At 43.4% G+C, this 24123-nt stretch overlaps 1 protein-coding gene and 2 pseudogenes across 3 annotated transcripts; 1 reads left to right on the top strand and 2 right to left on the bottom strand.

Annotated features, from left to right (window-relative positions):
- The first annotated feature begins 8423 nt into the window (after nucleotides 1–8423).
- Nucleotides 8424–16815, top strand: Rfc3 (replication factor C (activator 1) 3). 3 transcript variants are annotated; one of them, NM_027009.2, is made up of 9 exons: nucleotides 8424–8566; nucleotides 9623–9760; nucleotides 11320–11387; nucleotides 12096–12193; nucleotides 13933–14114; nucleotides 14706–14842; nucleotides 14921–15019; nucleotides 15852–15921; nucleotides 16529–16808. In NM_027009.2, exons 1-9 carry the CDS (start codon nucleotides 8480–8482, stop codon nucleotides 16718–16720), a joined length of 1071 nt encoding a protein of 356 aa, NP_081285.1. In that variant the 5' UTR covers nucleotides 8424–8479; the 3' UTR covers nucleotides 16721–16808. The 3 variants fall into 3 exon arrangements, with proteins under 3 accessions (NP_081285.1, XP_030110649.1, XP_030110648.1); XM_030254789.1 differs by lacking the exon at nucleotides 8424–8566 and adding an exon at nucleotides 8676–8722 and having other exon boundaries at nucleotides 16529–16815; XM_030254788.1 differs by lacking the exon at nucleotides 8424–8566 and adding an exon at nucleotides 8703–9055 and having other exon boundaries at nucleotides 16529–16815.
- On the bottom strand, nucleotides 18418–18716 carry Vmn2r-ps28 (vomeronasal 2, receptor, pseudogene 28; annotated as a pseudogene).
- Nucleotides 21414–23641, bottom strand: Vmn2r-ps27 (vomeronasal 2, receptor, pseudogene 27; annotated as a pseudogene).

Genomic DNA, 24123 nt, shown 5'->3' with positions numbered 1-24123 from the left:
TACTTTGATGTTGGCTACTGGTTTGCTGTAGATTGCTTTTATCATGTTTAGGTATGGGCCTTGAATTCCTGATCTTTCCAGAACTTTTATCATGAATGGGTGTTGGATCTTGTCAAATGCTTTTTCTGCATCCAACGAGATGATCATGTGGTTTTTGTCTTTGAGTTTGTTTATATAGTGGATTACATTGATGGATTTTCGTATATTAAACCATCCCTGCATTCCTGGAATAAAACCTACTTGGTCAGGATGGATGATTGCTTTAATGTGATCTTGGATTCGGTTAGCGAGAATTTTATTGAGGATTTTTGCATCGATATTCATAAGAGAAATTGGTCTGAAGTTCTCTATCTTTGTTGGATCTTTCTGTGGTTTAGGTATCAGAGTAATAGTGGCTTCATAAAATGAGTTGGGTAGAGTACTTTCTACTTCTATCTTGTGAAAAAGTTTGTGCAGAACTGGAATTAGATCTTCTTTGAAGGTCTGATAGAACTCTGCACTAAACCCGTCTGGTCCTGGGCTTTTTTTGGCTGGGAGACTATTTATAACTGCTTCTATTTCTTTAGGGGATATGGGACTGTTTAGAAGGTCAACTTGATCCTGATTCAACTTTGGTACCTGGTATCTGTCCAGAAATTTGTCCATTTCGTCCAGGTTTTCCAGTTTTGTTGAGTATAGCCTTTTGTAGAAGGATCTGATGGTGTTTTGGATTTCTTCAGGATCTGTTGTTATGTCTCCCTTTTCAGTTCTGATTTTGTTAATTAGGATTTTGTCTCTGTGCCCTCTAGTGAGTCTAGCTAAGGGTTTATCTATCTTGTTGATTTTCTCAAAGAACCAACTCCTCGTTTGGTTAATTCTTTGAATAGTTCTTCTTGTTTCCACTTGGTTGATTTCACCCCTGAGTTTGATTATTTCCTGCCGTCTACTCCTCTTGGGTGAATTTGCTTCCTTTTTTTCTAGAGCTTTTAGATGTGTTGTCAAGCTGCTAGTATGTGCTCTCTCCCGTTTCTTCATGGAGGCACTCAGAGCTATGAGTTTCCCTCTTAGAAATGCTTTCATTGTGTCCCAAAGGTTTGGGTACGTTGTGGCTTCATTTTCATTAAACTCTAAAAAGTCTTTAATTTCTTTCTTTATTCCTTCCTTGACCAAGGTATCATTGAGAAGAGTGTTGTTCAGTTTCCACGTGAGTGTTGGCTTTCTGTTATTTTTTTTGTTATTGAAGATCAGCCTTAGTGCATGGTGATCTGATAGGATACATGGGACAATTTCAATATTTTTGAATCTGTTGAGGCCTGTTTTGTGGCCTATTATGTGGTCAATTTTGGAGAAGGTACCATGAGGTGCTGAGAAGAAGGTATATCCTTTTGTTTTAGGATAAAATGTTCTGTAGATATCTGTCAGATCCATTTGTTTCATCACTTCTGTTAGTTTCAGTGTGTCCCTGTTTAGTTTCTGTTTCCATGATCTGTCCATTGGTGAAAGTGGTGTGTTGAAGTCTCCCACTATTATTGTGTGAGGTGCAATGTGTGCTTTGAGCTTTACTAAAGTTTCTTTAATGAATGTGGCTGCCCTTGTATTTGGCGCATAGATATTCAGAATTGAGAGTTCCTCTTGGAGGATTTTACCTTTGATGAGAACAAAGTGCCCCTCCTTGTCTTTTTTGATGACTTTGGGTTGGAAGTCAATCTTATCAGATATTAGGATGGCTACTCCAGCTTGTTTCTTCATACCATTTGCTTGGAAAATTGTTTTCCAGCCTTTTATTCTGAGGTAGTGTCTATCTTTTTCTCTGAGATGTGTCTCCTGTAAACAGCAAAATGTTGGGTCTTGTTTGTGTAGCCAGTTTGTTAGTCTATGTCTTTTTATTGGGGAGTTGAGACCATTGATGTTAAGAGATATTAAGGAAAAGTAATTGTTGCTTCCTGTTATTTTTGTTGTTAAAGTTGGCATTCTGTTCTTGTGGCTGTCTTCTTTTAGGTTTGTTGAGGGATTACCTTCTTGTTTTTTCTAGGGCATTGTTCCCGTTCTTGTATTGGTTTTTTTCTGTTATTACCCTTTGAAGGGCTGGATTCGTGGAGAGATAATGTGAGAATTTGGTTTTGTCGTGGAATACTTTGGTTTCTCCATCTATGGTAATTGAGAGTTTGGCAGGGTATAGTAGCCTGGGCTGGAATTTGTGTTCTTTTAGTGTCTGTATAACATCTGTCCAGGCTCTTCTGGCTTTCATAGTCTCTGGTGAAAAATCTGGTGTAATTCTGATAGGCTTGCCTTTGTATGTTACTTGACCTTTTTCCCTTACCGCTTTTAGTATTCTATCTTTATTTAGTGCATTTGTTGTTCTGATTATTATGTGTCGGGAGGAATTTCTTTTCTGGTCCAGTCTATTTGGAGTTCTGTAGGCTTCTTGTATGTTCATAGGTATCTCTTTCTTTATATTTGGGAAGTTTTCTTCAATAATTTTGTTGAAGATGTTTGCTGGCCCTTTAAGTTGAAAATCTTCATTCTCATCCACTCCTATTATCCGTAGGTTTGGTCTTCTCATTGTGTCCTGGATTTCCTGGATATTTTGAGTTAGGATCTTTTTGCATTTTCCATTTTCTTTGATTGTTGTGCCGATGTTCTCTATGGAATCTTCTGCACCTGAGATTCTCTCTTCCATCTCTTGTATTCTGTTGCTGATGCTCAAATCTATGGTTCCAGATTTCTTTCCTAGGGTTTCTATCTCCAGTGTTGCCTCACTTTGAGTTTTCTTTATTGTTTCTACTTCCCTTTTTAGGTCTAGTATGGTTTTGTTCATTTCCATCACCTGTTTGTATGTTTTTTCCTCTTTTTCTGTAAGGACTTCTACCTGTTTGATTGTGTTTTCCTGTTTTTCTTTAAGGACTTGTAACTCTTTAGCAGTGTTCTCCTGTATTTCTTTAAGTGATTTATTAAAGTCCTTCTTGATGTCCTCTACCATCATAATGAGATATGCTTTTAAATCTAGGTCTAGGTTTTCGGGTGTGTTGGGGTGCCCTGGACTGGGCGAAGTGGGAGTACTGGGTTCTGATGATGGTGAGTGGTCTTGGTTCCTGTTAGTAGGATTCCTCCGTTTACCTTTCGCCATCTGGTAATCTCTGGAGTTAGTAGTTATAGTTGACTCTGTTTAGAGATTGTTCTTCTGGTGATTCTGTTACCGTCTCTCAGCAGACCTGGGAGACAGATTCTCTCCTCTGAGTTTCAGTGCTCAGAGCACTCTCTGCTGGCAAGCTCTCTTACAGGGAAGGTGTGCAGATATCTTGTTTTTGGACCTCCTCCTGGTCGAAGAAGAAGGCCCAAAACAGGGCCTCTCTCAGAAGCTGTGTTGCTTTGGCAGTTCCCAGAAGCTGTCAGCTTCTGTGGTGCAGACTCTCACCTGTGCAGACTAAAATCCTAAGTTCCAGGGAGTCCTGGAACCAAGATGGTGACCGCTGCTCCTGAGGCCGAGGCCGTCTCCCGAGCCAGGCGGACACCTGTCCTCTGGTCCGGATGGTGGCCGGTTATCTGCGGCCCGCCCAGGCTGCTGCCTCAGCGGCTCTGTGCTTCCGCCCGTCCCAGAAGCTGTCCGGTTCTCTGGTGCACCCTCTAACCTGTTCAGACTAATTTCCTAGGTCCCGCGGAGTCCCGGAACCCAGATGGCGACCGCTGCTGCTGAGGCTGAGGTCGCCTCCCAAGCCAGGCGGACACCTGTCCTCTGGTCCGGATGGTGGCCGGTTGTCTGCGGCCCGCCCAGGCTGCTGCCTCAGCGGCTCTGTGCTTCTGCCCGTCCCAGAAGCTGTCAGGTTCTCTGGCGCACCCTCTAACCTGTTCAGACTAATTTCCTAAGTTCTGCTGAGTCCCGGAACCAAGATGGCGACTGCTGCTGCTGAGGCTGAGGCCGCCTCCCAAGCCAGGCGGACACCTGTCCTCTGGTCCGGATGGTGGCCGGTTATCTGCGGCCCGCCCAGGCTGCTGCCTCAGCGGCTCTGTGCTTCCGCCCGTCCCAGAAGCTGTCCGGTTCTCTGGTGCACCCTCTAACCTGTTCAGACTAATTTCCTAGGTCCCGCGGAGTCCCGGAACCCAGATGGCGACCGCTGCTGCTGAGGCTGAGGTCGCCTCCCAAGCCAGGCGGACACCTGTCCTCTGGTCCGGATGGTGGCCGGTTATCTGCGGCCCGCCCAGGCTGCTGCCTCAGCGGCTCTGTGCTTCCGCCCGTCCCAGAAGCTGTCCGGTTCTCTGGTGCACCCTCTAACCTGTTCAGACTAATTTCCTAGGTCCCGCGGAGTCCCGGAACCCAGATGGCGACCGCTGCTGCTGAGGCTGAGGTCGCCTCCCAAGCCAGGCGGACACCTGTCCTCTGGTCCGGATGGTGGCCGGTTGTCTGCGGCCCGCCCAGGCTGCTGCCTCAGCGGCTCTGTGCTTCTGCCCGTCCCAGAAGCTGTCAGGTTCTCTGGCGCACCCTCTAACCTGTTCAGACTAATTTCCTAAGTTCTGCTGAGTCCCGGAACCAAGATGGCGACTCGATGTAAGCAATCTAAAAAAAAGTATATCCAACAAACAAGAACTAAAGAAATTACGGGAAGTAATATTTCAGTCTGAAAAGAGAAATGCTATTAAAAAGAATGAATTTATGAAATTCCTAGGCAAATGGATGGACCTGGAGGGCATCATCCTGAGTGAGGTAACCCAATCACAAAAGAACTCACGTGATATGTACTCACTGATAAGTGGATATTAGCCCAGAAACTTAGAATACCCAAGATACAATTTGCAAAACACATGAAACTCAAGAAGGACGAAGACGAAAGTGTGGACACTTTGATCCTTCTTAGAATTGGGAACAAAACACCCATGGAAGGAGTTACAGAGACAAAGATTGGAGCTGAGATGAAAGGATGGACCATTTAGAGACTGCCCTATAAGGGGATCCATCCCATAATCAGCCTACAGCACATACATAGAATTGTAAACTCTAATTTCTTTTTTTAAAATATTTTTTATTATTACATATTTTCCTCAATTACATTTAGAATGCTATCCCAAAAGTCCCCCATACCCTCCCCCCAACTTCCCTACCCACCCATTCCCATTTTTTGGCCCTGGCATTCCCCTGTACTGGGGCATATAAAGTTTGCATGTCCAATGGGCCTCTCTTTCCAGTGATGGCTTACTAGGCCAACTTTTGATACATATGCAGCTAGAGTCAAGAGCTCCAGGGTACTGGTTAGTTCATAATGTTGTTGCACCTACAGGGTTGCAGATCTCTTTAGCTCCTTGGATACTTTCTCTAGCTCCTCCATTGGGGGCGCTGTGCTCCATCCAATAGCTGACTGTGAGCATCTACTTATGTGTTTGCTAGGCCCCGGCCTAGTCTCACAAGAGAGAGCTATATCAGGGTCCTTTCAGCAAAATCTTGCTAGTGTATGCAATGGTGTCATCGTTTGGAGGCTAATTATGGGATGGATCTCTGGATATGGCAGTTTCTAATTTCTATTTTAAGATAAATTCACACACACACACACACACACACACACATTAATACAACAAGACATTGAATGTGGGCACCATTAAATAAAGATCAAGATGGAATATGGATTACTACTGGTCTGTATTCACACTAGCTAAAGCTTTACCTACTAATGGAGAGGTTTGGCTATGAGAGCCAGGCCATTGTTGGACTCCATTGCTAGGGGGAGGACAAATCAGGAGACCAGTTCCAGGAGGAGCTTTTTAAGCTACTATTTGAGCACTTTTACCCATCTGGAAAAGGCATTTATAAAAACTAGGAAGGGCCTTCATCCTCCCCCAGGATGCCAATAAAAACTGACTTGCTTAAGTCAGTTTTCCTGTAGTTTGCTGGGGTGTTGGTCTCTCATTTGGACCCTTTCTGGGTAAGGTCTCTCTGTTTTGGATTCACTTGAGCACAACCCTGGCATCTGGCTGAGTCATCCCATGTAGCAGGGCTCGTCTAGGTATTACATAGCTTTGTCTGAGCAGCTCAGAAAGTTTTGTGAACCATAGATGAGCAGACCGGTAAGGGTTAACCACCAGAGTCCTGACCATTGTTTTCAGGGGGTGAGGGTGTGGGGGATGATCTTTCCCTTTGATGTCCTTTATCAGCCAGTGAGTTTGAGCTGTTCTTTTCTTCATTACCATGAAGTCTCTGGAAAGCACCAGGTCATGGTATATCATAAGAATATGAATAAGGCTCACTGGTCTTCAGGCCACTTGTCAGCCAGCTAGGCCAGCAGCCCAACAGTAGATGACAGTAAATTGTAGGGGAAGCCTAATAGTCTCTAGAACGGCCAAGATTATTTAATTTCCTTTCCACAGCAGTGAGAAGCCCTCTTTCAGTCACACTATGAAGATGTACAGAATTAAAAGCATAGTAGTTGTCTGTATATACAGTGGTTGACTTTCCTTTTTCCCATCTGAGAGCCTGGGTCAGACCAATCAGTTCTCCTTTTTGGAATGAGATATCTGACTTGGGCCCAAATATTTTCAGTTAAAGTAATTGTTGCAGCTCCTTTGCATCTAGTTTCATCTTTCATGGAAGAGTACCTGCAATGCAGGTGGTCATTAGGCAAGAGGTGATCAGATTTGATAACTATGAGTTTCTCACTTTGCACTCAAGTATGGTAAGGCCTGGTACTGGCTTACACAAACATTAGACAGCCAAGATCCTGGTGTGTCTTAGGGCTGCCATTACTGTGAAAAGACACCAAGACCAAGGCAACTCTTTTAAAGGATAACTGTTAATTAGGGCTGGCTTACAGGTTCAGAGGTTCATTCCATTATCATCATGGCAGGAAGCATGGCAATGTCCAGGCAGGCATGGGGCTGGAAGAGCTGGGTGTGCTATATCTTGTTCTGAAGACAAGCAGAAGACTGGCTTCCTGGTAGGTAGGAGGAGAGTCTCAAAGCCCACCCCCACAGTGATACACATCTTCCAACAAGGCCACACCCCCTAATAGTGCTACTCCTTCCCTGGGCCAAGCATATTAAAACTGCGTGGTGCTCCTCAGAGGAGGGCCTCAGTCTTGTAATGGAGTGCTGTTAGTACAAGATTTAGACCCAGATTTAGCTTGTGAGCTAGCTTACATAATCTAGCAGTAGCTATCACAGCTTAGACAGATGGACCATTTTGTGGCTACAGGGTCCAATCCTTTGGACAGGTACATCACAGGGTGTTTCCATGGTCCCAAAATTTGGATTAAAAGCCCTTCTGTCTTGTTTTATGGACAAACAGATGAAAAAGTTTTGAGACATCTGGAAGTTTTAGGGCTGGAGTCAATGCTAGAGCTGTTTCTAAAGCTTCAAATACCTTTTGTTCAACCTCAGTCCAGATTAAGGGCTCAGTGCCCTGCTTCGTGCTGGTGTGTAGTGAGAGGCCTTGCTCTGCTTACAAACTCTGGAATCCAGAGGCAGCACTACTCCATTGCCCCTAGGAACATACCTATATAGTAGTTTCTATAGTGATTCCAAATCTCATCAAGCTGATGACCAAGATTAACCATAGCAACAAGCTTTCAGGTGTCTGAAAGAAACTTCTGAAGCTACTGCAGGGAGCAGATCAGAGCTGTGTCTCTGGCCTTGGCCCTCTGGCTATGATTTGAGGACTCTATCCTTCCTTCCCAGCCACTTCCTCAGGTCTCACAAGTTGAAGAATTCCAAGTATGGTTATAAGTTAAAAAATACAGGGCAACCAATTAAAATCTAATTTCAGATAAAAATTAATTTCATTGCAAATATTGCCTGGGACACACACCGAAATGTTATTGGGGATCTAAATGTTATTGGGGGCATCTGTGTGTTGTATTTGTGAAAACAAGTAAACCTAGGTTTTTTTTTTTTCTATGTTCTCTTCACATTCTTTCAATCTTTTAGATTAAAAGAATATACCCTAGGATCCACCATGAACTACCTGTCTTTGGACGTTGTCTGTCATGCTTCTGGGTACTTTCGCTTCTGATTTCCTTTACTTTCTATTTCCTTTACTTTCCTAGTTCAGAACATATAGTTCACAGAGGCATGTAGGCAAATGCTCATTGAATATTGGAGTTTGTTTATTATTTTAAAGAAAAGCAGTTCTACTAATAAAGATAACAGATTATGTAGCACTAATTAGAATGAAGTTGTGAATCAGTGAATAAATGAAAGAATGAAATGGAGGGAATTTCCTTCCCTAAGAACTCAGATTGGACGAACCTGAATGTCAGAGATACATCTTTAATTCCTTCGAATGTTTTCTAAAATGTTACAGGGTGAGAACAAAGAGGCAGCCACTGCCCGGTAAATCCAGCGACTGTTGGTGCAGTGGTGGAAGTGGGAACTGCAGCGACTGCTCCACTCCCGGTTGAGATTGCCCAGTCTCCCTATCCGGAAGTCGCCGGGTGCCGGAAGTGACGTCGCACGCTTTCGCGCTCGCGGGAAAACTCTACTGTCTAAGCGGCGGGTCCGCTGGTGCGACTGTGGAGCGGTCATGAGCCTCTGGGTGGACAAGTACCGGCCGAGCTCCCTTGCCCGGCTGGACTATCATAAGGAACAGGCAGCACAGCTGCGCAACCTGGTGAGCCGCCCTGCTCAGCAGCTTCCTGCACAGCCCGGGGAAGGGAAGGGAAGGGAAGGGAAGGGAAGGGAAGGGAAGGGAAGGGAGGGAGGGAGGGAGGAGGCGGGCGCCCCGGTGCTAGCGAGGGGGTCAGAGTGACGCGTTCCTCAAAGTGCGGTGTGTTTGCTGCCGGGAACCTCAATGGCTTGGTGTGGGGACCAGAAGAAGGCCAGTGTAGTGGAGAATCAGGAGCAAGCAGCGGCGGTAGGGGGCGGGGATGGGGGTGTGCCCGGGCCTCGGTGTTACTGCAAATGCCTGATGGGCTCTCCCGCTACAGAGAGCTTAGGTGGGAAGCTGATAGAGGTGACTGTGCCCCGGACCCTGTTCTTAGTTACTGCGGAATCACAGCTAAGGCTTTTCTGAAAAGGAGAGATTATTTTAACGAGTGCCGCGATCGTTCATATGAGAGCTTTTGGAAGACTCGAGGGTGAAGTGGAAGATATGTTTTAGGTTTGGTTTTGGTTTTGGTTCGTGATGCATGCACTAATTTGAAATAGAATATTATGCTTCGTTAATACACGTGCCGGTTTTCCTTGCAAAAGCTTTAATGTTCAGTTTCCCGGTGGCAAGATCAAGACCCCATGTTAATAGTACTCTTTCGTTTGATGGCACTCTGTTACTGCTGTCTTTTCCATAGCATTGATCAACCTTGATCTAGTGTGAAGTTCTTCTGTCTCTTCCAAGTGAACTTACAAGGAAATCAGCGCACCTGCTTCTGAGCAAGAGGACCATTATGGGGAGCCCGGGCCAGACAAGCATCTGTCTTAGTTACAGAGATTGGGTTCGCCTTCTGTCATCCCTTAGTTTCAAACGGGCCCTTCAGATAGCTTACTTAGGGAGTGCCTACTTTTAAGCATTTAGTGCATGTAAATTAGATTAAATTAGTGTCCAGAGTTTGGTACATTTTCTGTTGGAGCTGGATGGTAAACAGAATATCTTGGAACTTTAAAAGTGGTTTGTTTAACTTAGTTCACCCAGTTTAACTAAGATATAATGTCTTGTTCTTTTTTTCCTTAGGTGCAGTGTGGAGACTTTCCTCACCTCTTAGTATATGGACCATCAGGTGCTGGAAAAAAGACAAGAATTATGTGTATTCTACGTGAACTTTATGGTATCGGGGTGGAAAAACTGAGAATTGAGCATCAGACTATCACAGTAAGCATCTTGGGTTGAAGCTTAGCAGATGTTTCTGGAGGGGACTTTTAATCCTGGTCATGTGTATATCTCTCCCCACCACTAGCCAGTGACTAGTGTGTGACTTAGGAAGTTGTGTGTCTGTGTGCTTGTGTGGGTGAAGGTGGCATGAGTAGAGTTACTGTTAGCTGCCAGTCCTCTTTCCCATTGTATTTAAGACAGAGATTTCCTTCCACTCTGCCAAGCCCAGCTGGCAGGCGGACCTGGGAGCTTCTGGGGATTCTCCTGTCTCTGCCGCCCACCTCTCTGAGGTCCCTGGTATTACAGACAGTTGCAATTGGACCAGCGCTACAGCTTTTATACGGAGTCATCAAACTTGCATGTGTCCACACCACAAGTGTATTTCACTCAGCCATTTCCCCAGTCCCTGAAATGCCCTTCTCTCAAGTGTCCTCAGCCCAGCAGAACTGGCAGTTCCTTACACATGATAGTGTGTAGCTTGCCTTGGTTATGGTTTTTTACCTTTTACCTCAGTGGGATGAGAGAATATGCCATGTCAATTTCAAGGCCTTCATGGCATCTAATAACAGTGTCGTAATGATATTTTGTGTTCAGAGGGAAAAAATGCTTAGTGGGGATGGTCATGCTGTTAATAAAATCTTCAGGAGGGTGATGTTGAATTAACTCAGAAGAAACAATATTCTACAAGACAAAAGAACTGAATAAATAGAAATATAAAGTATGTTCTCACACGGGAGGCTTAATATTTAGAAGTCTCTGTCCCAAGTTACGGTATAAATTTCAGTCAGAATACTAATGTTGAAAAAGTGTATGATGCCACCCTAAATCCCATATGGAGGACACATTTCTGAAATGAGATAAGGTTATGAAGAAGAGAAGTGAAACGGGTGTATTAGTTCATCCCTAAATTGTTTAATATAAACTAGATTAAGGCAAGGTAGGTTTATTTGAAGGGACGACGGGAGAGAGAGACTATTGGGATGAATTAATTTTAAGAAATAGAAATAGCAAGTTTTATGGCAAATCACCAACATGAGTCTTAGCTTTGTACTACTTTCAGAGGATTTAGCGAGTCGAGTCTGTGGACGGTTGATTTGTGTTTGAGGCCCATGGTGAGGCAGAACAGTTCATACACAGGTGCAAGTGTATGAAGGAAGAGTTTCCTTACAGACATGTTAATTTCTTGTTCAGCTGATGGGTCCTTGGATAGGTGGCACAGACATGCACAGTGCCAACAAAGTGAAAATCTATAAGGATAATTAGTTGTAGAACATGCATGTTATGAGTTGATAACACTGTCATGACATCACACCAGTTGTCTTGAAAGAGATCGCAAAGACACATTATTCAGTGAGAAAAGCAAAATAGGTGTGTATGAAAATTTCTTTCTTTATACATTAATTTTGCATGAAACAATGAGTCTATGAATATATTTTTCTTTTATTTCTGTGTTAACATGGAAGACTGTAGATAGTTGGCAGTAGTGATTTGGTGATTCACGAAATAAAAAGAAGACAGCCAATAAGTAAATGTTGAACCGATTCTTGTTTCATTCACAGACCCCGTCTAAAAAAAAAATTGAAATCAGCACCATTGCAAGCAACTACCACCTTGAAGTTAATCCCAGGTAAACTGCTCCTGAATATTCTTAGGAAAGTAATTAGAGATTTAGAAAAAAAAAAATATATATATAGTCATTGTCCTCCAGCTTAGAGTTTTTCTAAAATACTGTTGTCAGAGGTCCCTTAGGTCAGTGGGTACCATGGTCCATGTCACCGAGGTGAGTGTCTATGTAAAGGAATGAGTGCAGTGGAGGGAGTGGAAGGAGGAGTCTTGAGCTCTTGTGTATGTGGATTTGGTGGCAGTCCCTGTGTAACCCTGAGAGGATTCATCAAGGAAAAGCTTAGGAATGGATCACATTATAAAAGTAAGTGTGTTTGCTCCATAGTGACTGGAAAGTGCTCACCAGCATCCAGATGTTGTGGTCCAGCTGTAGCTAGCAAAGGAAAACTGTGTTGTGCAGTTTCAAGTACTTGTTACTATCAAGGCATTATCAAGATACTTGTTAAACTTGTAGTTTTGCTGTCAAAGTAAGAACAAACTGCTGTAAGGACACAATGTTTTTAGTGGTGGTACAATTTAAATTTGCTACTGAGCCTAAAAGATCTCAAGTTTCAAGGTTCCTACTTGTAATTAGATATTACTAGTTTCAGCAAAACACAAACAGAAGAAAGCAAACTTCCTGATAGTGTTCACGTAATAACAGATTAAGAGTGAGGGTGCAATACTTGGTGAGTGTTTACATCCATGTGACCATCATTCTGGTGTCGTGTAGTGATGCGGGGAACAGCGACCGAGTTGTAATTCAGGAGATGCTGAAGACAGTGGCCCAGTCACAACAACTTGAAACCAGCTCACAAAGAGACTTCAAAGGTGAGGGGCTTTCTGTGAGGCTGGGGACCATCAGTGCTTTTACATTGGAGTACAAATGAATGCGTGCTGTGCAAGGTTGCACCCACCCTTAATCTGAGTGCCCGGGAGGCAGAGACAGGAGGATCTCTGAAAGTTCCAAGCCAGCCTGTTTTATAGAGTGAGCTCTAGGGCAGCCAGGCCTGCATGTAGAGGCCTGTCAGAAAAAAAAAAAAAGAAAAAAGACATATGAATGGAAGCCCTGGTCTCTGCTCATGGTGTTCAGTCTTCTGTCTGTGGTATCTATTTGACATTTCAGAGCAAGATAACGGGAGCACAGATCATGTAAAATAAGAAAGAACATACAGTACACATGTGAGTGAGTGCATGTCGTGGACGGAGGTTGACACTCCTGTCTTCCTAGCTCATTCTTTATCTTGTCACTGATACCTGCAGGTGATTGAACAGCTCTGCTGATAGGACAGTGAGTTCTAGGGTCACACCTGTCTCTGTGCCACTAGAACTGAGGTGTATGCCTAGCTTTTTATGAGTCCTCGGTCGGAACTTGGTCACTGTGCTTCCCATGTTAGAGTAACATGTTTTTTCCATTAAATTCATGGTTACTTGAAAATAATGTATTTCTTAGACCTTTGAATTCAATGTGTTTCTTTCCTGTTGACTATTTTTTATAAAATGTGAATTTTAAAAGAAAGTAGATTTTTCCCGTAGCCTTTGAAAGTAGGAGGCCAGAGAGGGATTCTCAGGTTTGGTCCTTAGGAGGTCCTGGGTTTTCTTTTCAGAAAGCAGTGAGGCCCATGGCCCTGTGCTTCCATCTCTGCTCCTTTGCTGTTCCTGCCACTGACATCCTTTTTCCTGTCTGTTTCCTGCTCTGCTCAGCTAGCTTCTGCTGCTGGGCTCTGTGTGGAGCATCCATCACCTTAGCATTTTGAGAAACCTCCACTTCCCTAGACGTTACTGTTGCAGGGTCCCGTGTTCTCAGCCACAGATTGGGCCCTATGTGATCTGCTTACAATTTCTAATGTGTCCTGTGGGCAGTTTAGGGTTCAGAGCCCTAACCGCTGGGACAAGTGTCATGGATTCCTCCTTTCTTACTCAAGCACGATGCTGCTTCTTTGTCATTGTTTGTTCCTGTCAGCACAGATGTGGATATAGTTTGACTTAGATGTAAAGGTTGCTTTGTCTGTGAGTGTATCTAAAATGAAAGCCCGCTGCTACTGCCATCCTTTGGAAACTGATGGATAATAGGATAAAAGTTTGAAAGTTGGATTTGTCCCTTGCACCATTCCTGAACCACTTAAGGCTGACTGACTGGTCTTAGCCTTGACTGTAGCCAGATGCAATCTTCCTCTATGTGCTTCCATAGTCTCTTCTTGGCAGTACCCACCTGCTGTGATGATTGTAACAGAGCTTTCCAGAGTATTAACAGATTACTTAAAACTTACAGTGTAGAGCAACACCTCCTTGTCTTGTAGCTTTGTTATCAATGGTAAAGGCTGGATGTTCTAAGGACGTATAGACGTCCTAAGTTAACTTCATTTTGACCAGTGTTTTTTAGTCTTGTTTGATTATAAAATTAAAAAAATTAAAAATATTCTTCTGTAAATCTGATTTGTTCTTTTATAAAAGTAGACTATCAGGTATCTATTTAGGATTTCCTGCTGATTGATTCGGACACAGCAAAGGCAGAAATTAAGGCTTCAGTGGCCTCCAGTTAAAGCTGGTTTTGTTTCTCTTTGACCCAGTGGTATTATTGACAGAGGTGGACAAACTCACAAAGGATGCTCAGCATGCCTTACGCAGAACTATGGAGAAATACATGTCTACCTGCAGGCTCATCTTGTGCTGCAATTCCACATCCAAGGTGATACCCCCGATCCGAAGCAGGTGCCTGGCAGTTCGTGTGCCTGCTCCCAGCATCGAAGATGTAAGTTGGGTTGTTTTCCAGAAACCCTTCAGTTCCAGTTTTGTTTTCTGAGACATAGTGAGGCCTATCAGTCATTGAAGGGCAGCTGCAGAGAGAGCCAAAGGCCAGCCTTTAATAGGTGCCAAGTGATAGTGATGTGTTTAGTGGTGAATACAAATATAGACCGTGTTCTCTTTGTCTTCTACTCTTAACAGATGAGCATTAGGAATTCAAGCTTCGTGAAGTCTTCTGAAGTATTTAGTATCTTCTACCTCAAGCTGATTTACTTAGTTGTAGGGGGAATGGGAACGTAGAGGAAGTAGATAATGTGACAGTCCCTGGTCCCTTTTCATCTTAATAGCTGTCAATAAAATGTACTGGTTTCACACAATAGACAGCTTTCCAACTCACAGTAGATAGTGGAAGGTTGTATGCAGCAAAACCTTGTGGTTTTACTTCCTGCTCCTAGTTGATGCAGACAGATTGCACACTGCAGCACCTTACGTGTCCTGTAGGAGGCAGCACAGAGCAGGACTGTGAAAGGCTTCCACGTTGATGCAAACAGTAGTGAGAAATTGCCTCACGGTGCTTCTCTGTTAATTTTTCTTACAGATTTGCAGTGTACTATCCACTGTCTGCAGGAAGGAAGGTCTGGCTCTCCCTTCGACATTGGCCCGTAGGCTGGCCGAGAAGTCATGCCGAAACCTCAGGAAAGCCTTACTTATGTGTGAGGCCTGCAGAGTGCAGCAGTGAGTGGGGCTATGGCAGCAGGTAGCACTCTGGGACATGAGACTTTGTTGTTCACTTATTTTCTTTGTGTTTCATAGATACCCTTTTACGGAAGACCAAGAAATCCCAGAGACAGACTGGGAGGTGTATCTGAGGGAGACCGCAAATGCTATTGTCAGTCAGCAGACGCCACAGAGGTAACAGTGTGCAGGGGGCAGAGATACCATGACATTTACAAGTACAAGTCAGTCTTGAGCCTCATTTGAAAGGAAAAAAAAAATCATTTAATGTCTGAAATATAGCGGGCTAAGTTGTTACTTTATAGTTTATGCTTTTCCTTAGTCTGTTAACGTGTATAATTGAACTTTTATTTATAAAATAAATTTTGAACTCTTTCTGTTTTTTTTTTTTCCCCAGAATGTTAGATAGCTTAGTTTTAGTGCATAGCATGAACTGCCTAGTGTGCTCAGGCTGAGAGAATAATTGTAATTGTTATAATTGCCTTGAAATTGATGCAGAACGTACTTAGAAAGATGCTGACCTTCAGCTGTCATCCTAACTTAGTCAACATGACATTTGTATCTTGATGACACTGTTCCGCTTTAATACAGAGAGTAAAGAGAGTGTGTGACAGTGTTCTGGAACTAGAAGAGACCGCCATGCCCAACCAAGGACAGGGTCTATGAAGAGAAATACAAAGTTCTTAGAAAGCTTATAGCCTTTTGCTATATACAAAAATGAGCTGATCCTTGGTTGTGGCGGTGTATCCTAGTGAGGCAGGAAGATGGCTACTGATTCAAAGCCAGTATGAGCTACCTCGTGAGGTTCGGGCCACTTGGGCCACAGAATGAGTCTGTCTGATCAGACAATCTAAAATGGGACAGACTGGGGCTGTCACTTATTCATAGAGCACATGTCCAAGACAGCTTCTCTCTGCATCAGGTTAATAACATGGAACTCTACTGATTAGTGGATTAAAATTTCTCCTTGCTTTTTATCACAAAGTAGCAATTCCTTTGTTTCATATAGGCTCCTTGAAGTCCGTGGAAGGCTCTATGAGCTTCTAACTCATTGTATTCCTCCTGAGATTATAATGAAGGTAAGTGGCTCCATTGTACATCTTGAACTTTCAGAGCTAAACCTGGACACTGGCTATGTGATCACAGAGCTTTTATAATGCTAAGGTATATCATCATCTACAACATTTTGTTATATTTGCAGATAGTGATTTATTCTTTGCTATGTGAGTCTTTAAAGGTAGAAAAATGAAATTGTAATAATGGAACCCAGTTATGCACAGCCATGGAAAGGGAAAGGTCCTTTTCAGCTGGCACTCAGAACTAAGAGGATGGAACTCTATAAATGCCTGGGGAACAGACATTCCAGGAAAGACATGGTATAAGCTGAAGATATTGGTATAGTCTAGGCTTTTGTAGGATTGGCCTCCTGGCCTCTTAGCAAAATTTACTGACTTGGGATGTGAGGCTGTTCATGGGGTTTTGTAGTAATGTAAACAAAATCAAATTGTACTGAATACACAAAAAAAGTGCTCTTCTATATACAGAAGTTAATACTTTGCATTAGTAGCATGTGCACATAAAAACTACCTTTATGTGTATAAGCTTTACCTTTTATGGGTGAGAAGAGTATGCACGTTTGACTTTTTCCTGCTTGACTGCGCTGTAAGTCATCCGTACTTCCTGTAGGGCCTCCTCTCAGAACTCCTCCATAACTGTGATGGGCAGCTGAAAGGGGAAGTGGCACAGATGGCAGCCTACTATGAGCACCGACTACAGCTGGGCAGCAAAGCCATTTATCATTTGGAAGCATTTGTGGCGAAGTTTATGGCACTTTATAAGAAGTTCATGGAGGATGGACTGGAAGGCATGATGTTCTGACAGCCAGCAGCTCCTCCAAGCACAACAGATGCCTTGTTTATATAAATTTATCCTGGGACTTTGGGTATAATAAACTAGCTTTACCTAGTAATGTATCATTTGTGTTTGTGTTTTAAAAGTTAAGCCTCTCTGAGGTATAAATCTTTATTTTTATGTGTATGAGTATTTTGCTTACATGAGTACTTTGCATGTGTGCCTGTGCATCATGTGAGTGCCTGGAGCCTGAAGTGTGTGGGACCATGAAAGGCAGCCTGTTTTCTGGTTGAGCTAGGATTAAACCCCGGAGACCCAGCAGGTGTTCCTGCTAGGGGCAGAAGGTGTTTGCCACACCCCTAGACACCAGGCTCCTGACATGAGGCCTCAGCTCCATAATTCTGTGGCCATCAGTCACATAGAGCAACACCCCAAGCCTCTGGTATTCTGTCTGGACTCCACCCCCACAGTTACTTGGCAACAGCCAGGTAGGCCTGAACCACACTATAAAAGGGGCTGCTTGCCCCCTCCTCCTCTCTCTTTTACCCTCTTGCTCCCCCTCTCTCCATATTCCCTTCCCCACTCTCTCCACATGGCCAGCCCCTACGTCTCTACTCTCTCCCTCTCTCTGCTTTTCTCTGTCTCTACTACCCTAACCTCAGGCCTGCCCTGAGTAAGTGGGGTATGGTTTCACTCATCACAACTCTACACTATGACCATAAATGTCTTAAAACCATGGACTGTCTCTTCTCATCAGGACCCACAATGGGGAACAATGGAGCAGGTCTTTCTCTACAGAGCCTTGTTTAATCTCATGCAGAAGGCCTCCCTGCACTCTCAGCCATGCCACCGGTCCACAGAACAAGCCAAGGACTCTCATCCCCATGGGACTCAGCCAGAGCTCTCCTCCTTTCCTTTTCCTTTCGGCCCTGGGCTAGAACCAGCCCCATGGCCCATATTCCGTTCTCAGCTATTCAGTGACATCGAGTGGGCTGTCCAAAAGCTAGAACCTGTCATCCCTGGCTTCCGTGCGGCCTTGGGGACCCACGAGCCTCCTCCTGGCTGGTTCCCTGGGGACCTCTGACTGTCCTTCCCCACCTCCGGAGCAGGGCCCTACAGCTTCTCACAGCCCAATGCCCACCCGGCAGGCATGGGGTATGTGTAGTCAAACTTCCCATGTCCACCTCCATGAGCGGCCCTAACCCTGTGGCGGGCCAGACGCAGGATACCATATTAACCCACAGAAGTGACCAGAATGGGGTATTGGATCCCCTGGGACTGGAGTTATAGATGTTTTTGAACTACCATGTGGGTGCTGGGATGGAACCTGGTCCTCTGTAAGAACAAGTGCTTTTAACCCCTAAGCTATTTCTTCAGCCCCTGAACTATAAAAGACTTTCCACTGTCTCTCTGACCTTGCCCTTAGTGCTGTGATTATTGATAGAAAGGAGATCTTGTCACAAAAGTGACTAAGTCTAGAGGGTGAACACTGAAATTTCCAGATTCCTTGACACTTAACAATGCATTACACAAAGTTCACATAACATGACCTATTTAGAGCATGTTTTCTTGGCGAGGTTATGAGCTTCCAGTCTTTCCCCCTGGAAGCCTTCTTAATCTTAACCTATGGATTTTCCAGCTTTTAACTGGACACTTCAGAAAATACTCATTTCTCCTAGACTATCTTTTTTTTTTTTTTCTTAAGCCTTTCAAAGAGTTTTAGTCATGAGAATAATATAACACTTTGGAACAAAGATTCATCTGAGAAGTCCTACACTAGAGGATGGATACACTCACTCTTCATAGCTACAGTGGCCTTGCCCTTGCTGTGTAGGACAGGTAGGAAGGTGACCCAGGCACTGCAGAACAACATCATGCTGAATGTCAGGAGCTTGGCTTCATTGTACCTGTCGGGCAGGTTCTAGCCAGGAAAGCTACAATGGAATTTCCCTATGGCCAGGGCCACTAGGTATCTCTGTACAGAGTAGAAAGCAGTAGATGATCCCTTGTTCAAAAGGATGATTGTCAACACAGGAACTTTTCCCACTTCAAAGGGAATAGGATTTATTCTGGAACCAAATATGAGAAACCATGTCTCTGAAACTTAGATCACTCCAAATTCAATGTTCCAGTGTGGAAGCAGTTCCATGAAGTATTTGTAGTATCAGAATAGACATAAGTCAAGATGTAATTCAGTTAGATATTAGAAAGTGTGTTGTGGCATATTAGAAAATTCAGCCATGGGCCTCAGATGCTATCAGACGAAATCTTAGCATTGGGGTTGGGCAAAGCTAACCCAACAAAGAAATGGGCAAGGAATGGCTAATGGGGCTAAAGATAGCCCTGGATAAATTATTAGGCTCTGGGCATTCCAATATCTTCACACAGACAGCTTCCTTTTAGGAATTCTCACCCACACGATCAGGTAGGTGGTCAGGTTCACAGTGTACAACATTGTCAAAACAAGATATTCCCACCAAATTCTACAGATATCTGTAGAGGGTTGTTCTGATGCTTTGATTTAATCATGAATCTGTTTACTGACGCTGAAGGTCCTTGCCCTCAAATGGTTTTTGATCTATCAATAAAGTTGCAGTAGTCAGTGACTGAGCATGGCGGCAGGACACTGAGAGTAGAGTAGGACACTGTGAGAATCAGGACTGGGAGAGAGAAGGGGACACAGTAGCAGAAGAGATAAAGCCAACCAAGTATGTAAGTTTTCAGGGTGGCCACTTCCTGGACTTGGCCTGAGGTAGCAGAGGAAGATTTAGGAGTGCCCAGTCATTGGTTAGCAACAGCATTTTAGGAAACAGACAGCTCTCTCTCTCTCTCTCTCTCTCTCTCTCTCTCTCTCTCTCTCTCTCTCTCTCTCTCTGTGTGTGTATGTGTGTTTTTCTATTCTCAGATCTGAGATACAGCTCCTGGGTGGGTGCACACATGTGACTCAGAGTGGAAAAAAGACAGCATTTTCAACAAATGGTGCTGGCACAACTGGCGGTTATCATGTAGAAGAATGAAAATTGATCCATTCCTATCTCCTTGTACTAAGGTCAAATCTAAGTGGATTAAGGAACTCCACATAAAACCAGAGACACTGACACTTATAGAGGAGAAAGTAGGGAAAAGCCTCGAAGATATGGGTACAGGGGAAAGATTCCTGAATAGAACAGCAATGGCTTGTGCTGTAAGATCGAGAATAGACAAATGGGACCTCATAAAATTGCAAAGATTCTGCAAGGCAAAAGACACCATCAATAAGACAAAAAGACCACCAACAGATTGGGAAAGGATCTTTACCTATCCTAAATCAGATAGAGGACTAATATCCAACATATATAAAGAACTCAAGAAGGTGGACTCCAGAAAATCAAATAACTCCATTAAAAAATGGGGCTCAGAGCTAAACAAAGAATTCTCACCTGAGGAATACTGAATGGCTGAGAAGCACCTGAAAAAATGTTCAACATCCTTAATCATCAGGGAAATGCAAATCAAAACAGCCCTGAGATTCCACCTCACACCAGTCAGAATGGTTAAGGTCAAAAATTCAGGTGACAGCAGATGCTGGCAAGGATGTGGAGAAAGAGGAACACTCTTCCATTGCTGGTGGGATTGCAAGCTTGTACAACCACTCTGGAAATCAGTCTGGTGGTTCCTCAGAAAATTGGACATAGTACTACCGGAGGATCCCGTAATACCTCTCCTGGGCATATATCCAGAAGATGCCCCAACCGGTAAGAAGGACACATGCTCCACTATGTTCATAGCAGCCTTATTTATAATAGTCAGAAGCTGGAAAGAACCCAGATGCCCCTCAACAGAGGGATGGATACAGAAAATGTGGTACATTTACACAATGGAGTACTACTCAGCTATTAAAAAAATGAATTTACGAAATTCCTAAGCAAATGGATGGACCTGGAGGGCATCATCCTGAGTGAGGTAACCCAATCACAAAAGAACTCACACAATATGTACTCACTGATAAGTGGATATTAGCCCAGAAATGTAGAATACCCAAGATATAAGATACAATTTGCTAAACGCATGAAACTCAAGAAGAACGAAGACCAAAGTGTGGACACTTTGCCCCTTCTTAGAATTGGGAACGAAACACCCATGGAAGTAGTTACAGAGACAAAGTTTGAGACGAAAGGATGGACCATCTAGAGACTGCCATATCTGGGGATCCATCCCATAATCAGCTTCCAAATCCTGACACCATTGCATACACTAGGAAGATTTTGCTGAAAGGACCCAGATATGGCTGTCTCTTGTGAAACTATGCTGGGGCCTGGCAAACACAGAAGTGGATGCTCACAGTCAGCTTTTGGATGGATCACAGGGCCCCCAATGGAGGAGCTAGAGAAAGAACCCAGGAGCTGAAGGGATCTGCAATCCTATAGGTGGAACAACAATATGAACTAACCAATATCGCCACCCCCCCTTTCCCCTGGAGCTTGTGTCTCTAGCTGCATATGTATCAGAAGATGGCCTAGTTGGCAATCAGTGGAAAGAGAGGCCCATTGGTTGTGCAAACTTTATATGCCTCAGTACAGGGGAATGAATGCCAGGGCCAAGAAGTGGGAGTGGGTGGGTAGGGGAGTGTGTGTGGGAGCATGTGGGGGACTTTTGGGATAGCATTGGAAATGTAAATGAAATAAATACCCAATTAAAAATAAATAAATAAATAAATAAAAAAGATGTGTAGAAAAAACTACACACAACAGATAACAAGTTGAATCCAACAGCAGATGAAGATAGCGAAGACTGTTGATACCAGCAACCACCTCAATGTTCTTCCTGGTTTTAGGAACTTGAAGGTTACAAGTATAATAATATAACCCCCATCAAAAAATAAGTAATGGGAAGAGCCACAGTGAATTCAAGTCCAAATGTTAGTTGCTGGGTGATACAGATGACTAGGCTGGGGTGGCTGATAAAGAATAAATAGAAGAAGCAGAAGCATATGAAGATAATAAAGATACAGCTTAGAGGTCTAGTATTGCCCTTGACAATGGATGTTCCTTAGCACATTACAAAATGACCAGAAACCTAGCTATGATGAAAGAGAAGATTAGAGGTGTGCCAGGCAAAGCCATGACTGATCATTTGTTTGGGGAGATAGGTTTATCTTACTGTTGAGGTACTCTTGAATTGGGCTCTGGTACACACTTCTTATTTATAGAGAAGAAATTGTCAGGATTTAATGTTCAAGAAATGGCTATTAATAAAGTGATTAAAATATCAATTATTCTAAATAAAAGATTGAAGAAAAAGCATTAGTACATATGGACAGAGACATACAGGTTTGCACACACTGAAATTCTGTAAAAGCATGAAGCAAGAAGCGATAGAGCCTACAAAGATGCCTTTCAGTTTGACTTTGTTTTGTGTTGGCCATCTATTGCTGGGCATGGGGCCTACCCTTAAAGCATAGTTTGTTGTTCTAGTAGAACTCCCTTGAAAAGAAAGGTTTTATTTTTAAGTGGTTATCAGTTGGATGTAGCTTCTGAGTTAGTGATGGAACATGTGTACACGTCTCTTAGTTATAGGATCACATCTGGTACAGACCCCTTTAGGGCCTATGCATGCTTCCTCAGTACCTATGCATTCAGATGTGATCCTGCTATGTTTAGAAGGGCTTTTATTTCTTCTCAATCCTGTCTGGATCTTTCCCACAGAATTCCTTGAGCCTTTAGTGGAAGGATTTGCTGGAGATATCTCATATGAGGTAGAATGTTCCAAGGTCTCTTACTCTGCATATTTTCTGGATATTGGTCTCTGTATTCATTCTGCAGAAGGAACATTCTCTGATTCTGGCTAAGGAAGGCATTGATCTGTGAGTATAGAAGAATGTGCTTGAAGTCATTTTACTGCTATGTTATTTTAGCAAAGCTAGTATTTAGTTTTTTTCCTATGTCCCTGGCCTATCTAGTTTCAGTTTTTGGCCACACAAGCAGTGCTGGCTGTAGGTTCCTTCTCATGGAGTAGGCATTGCATCCAGTCATATATTAGCTGGTCACTTCCACAACTGTTTTGCTCCTACTGCACTAGCAAATCTTGTAGCATGGTCACCACTGTAGAGTGAAGAGTGTATAGCCAGGTTGGTGTTTTTACCTTTCTCTTCTGGTAGCATGCAGAGTACCTTCCACTACTCCATAGGGGTGAAGGTTCTAAGTAAGCATCCTTTCCCATGGCCTTAAAGGCCAACCACAATACCTCTTCCTCATCCTCAACAGCCTCATGACTACTTACATTCCTCATTCTTGAGAACTGCATTTTTCATTTATTATGGCATGATTAACTCTGAGTAATGGATGAAGTGTATTCCCCAGAAAGAGAGATTGAAAGTAAAATAGAACAGATAGAAGATCGGTTTCAGGGCAACAGCAACCATCAGCATATGTGAGGATCAATGTCCTGGTGATGATCTAGGGACAGGAACTGTGTCACACCTACCTTTATTCAAGCCATGTTGGACCCAGCAACAGAATCCCAATTAGACATCCCTCATCATCTAATGAAGCTTCCAGTACTGAAAATGGGTGAAATCTTATCTATGTGTTGGTTAAAGGGGTCTTATGGGAATCCCCAAACTACTCAGGCTACTCCCAAGGTTATTAGTTGTTCTCCACAACCTGATGCTAAGACCCACTGTGGACAGCACCTACACAACTCATTGAACATGGAGACTTAGAGCTGGTGCGGATGAGTAAATGAGAGATGAAGAACAGTGCTGTGCTCAGACACCATGATCACTTCGTAGGTTTCTCCTTGTATATAAACAGGCAGTCGGAGGAAAGGCCTTCTTTTTCTACCTGTTTGGTTGGAAATGTGCTTCTCTGGACAACACATACAAGAAAAACAGCAGAGAGGTCTTTTTTCTTGTAGAAATTTCCAGAACTCTGGACAACAGCTCTGTGTACATACAGATTGAAGAGTCTGAGGCTAATACACGCACACACACACACACACACACACACAAACTGGTCATAATATTGCACATTAGTTTAAAATATTTTTAAGCTATATAGCTTAAATTCACATAGCCTGTGAAAATTGTACATATCTGTGAGGAACTGTGAGGTCTTTCTATGGGAGACTTGTGTGTAGAATTGAAGTTATCATACTTCCCACTGCTAAATGTTCAACACTTCTTTGTGGTGACCAAAATGTGACTCACTTCTGTTAGCCTTTGTGAAATGTGTAGAATATTGATATATCCTCTCCTGTAAGACAAGTCAATACTTCCTTCTTGTATGAATTATAGAACAGCTGATATGTAAGACAGAAACCCAGTGACATCTTGTCTCTTTCTGGAAAAAATGGTAAGGAATGTCTGTATGTATACATGTGAATGTGTGGATGCAGGTACCTGTGGGGCCCAGAAGAGCATATCAGATGTCCTGGAACTGGAGTCACAGGCA

The sequence above is a fragment of the Mus musculus genome, chromosome 5, assembly GCF_000001635.26.
Source record: "Mus musculus strain C57BL/6J chromosome 5, GRCm38.p6 C57BL/6J".
NCBI classification, from domain to species: domain Eukaryota; kingdom Metazoa; phylum Chordata; class Mammalia; order Rodentia; family Muridae; genus Mus; species Mus musculus.
This window is presented reverse-complemented; position numbering and strand designations above follow the sequence as displayed.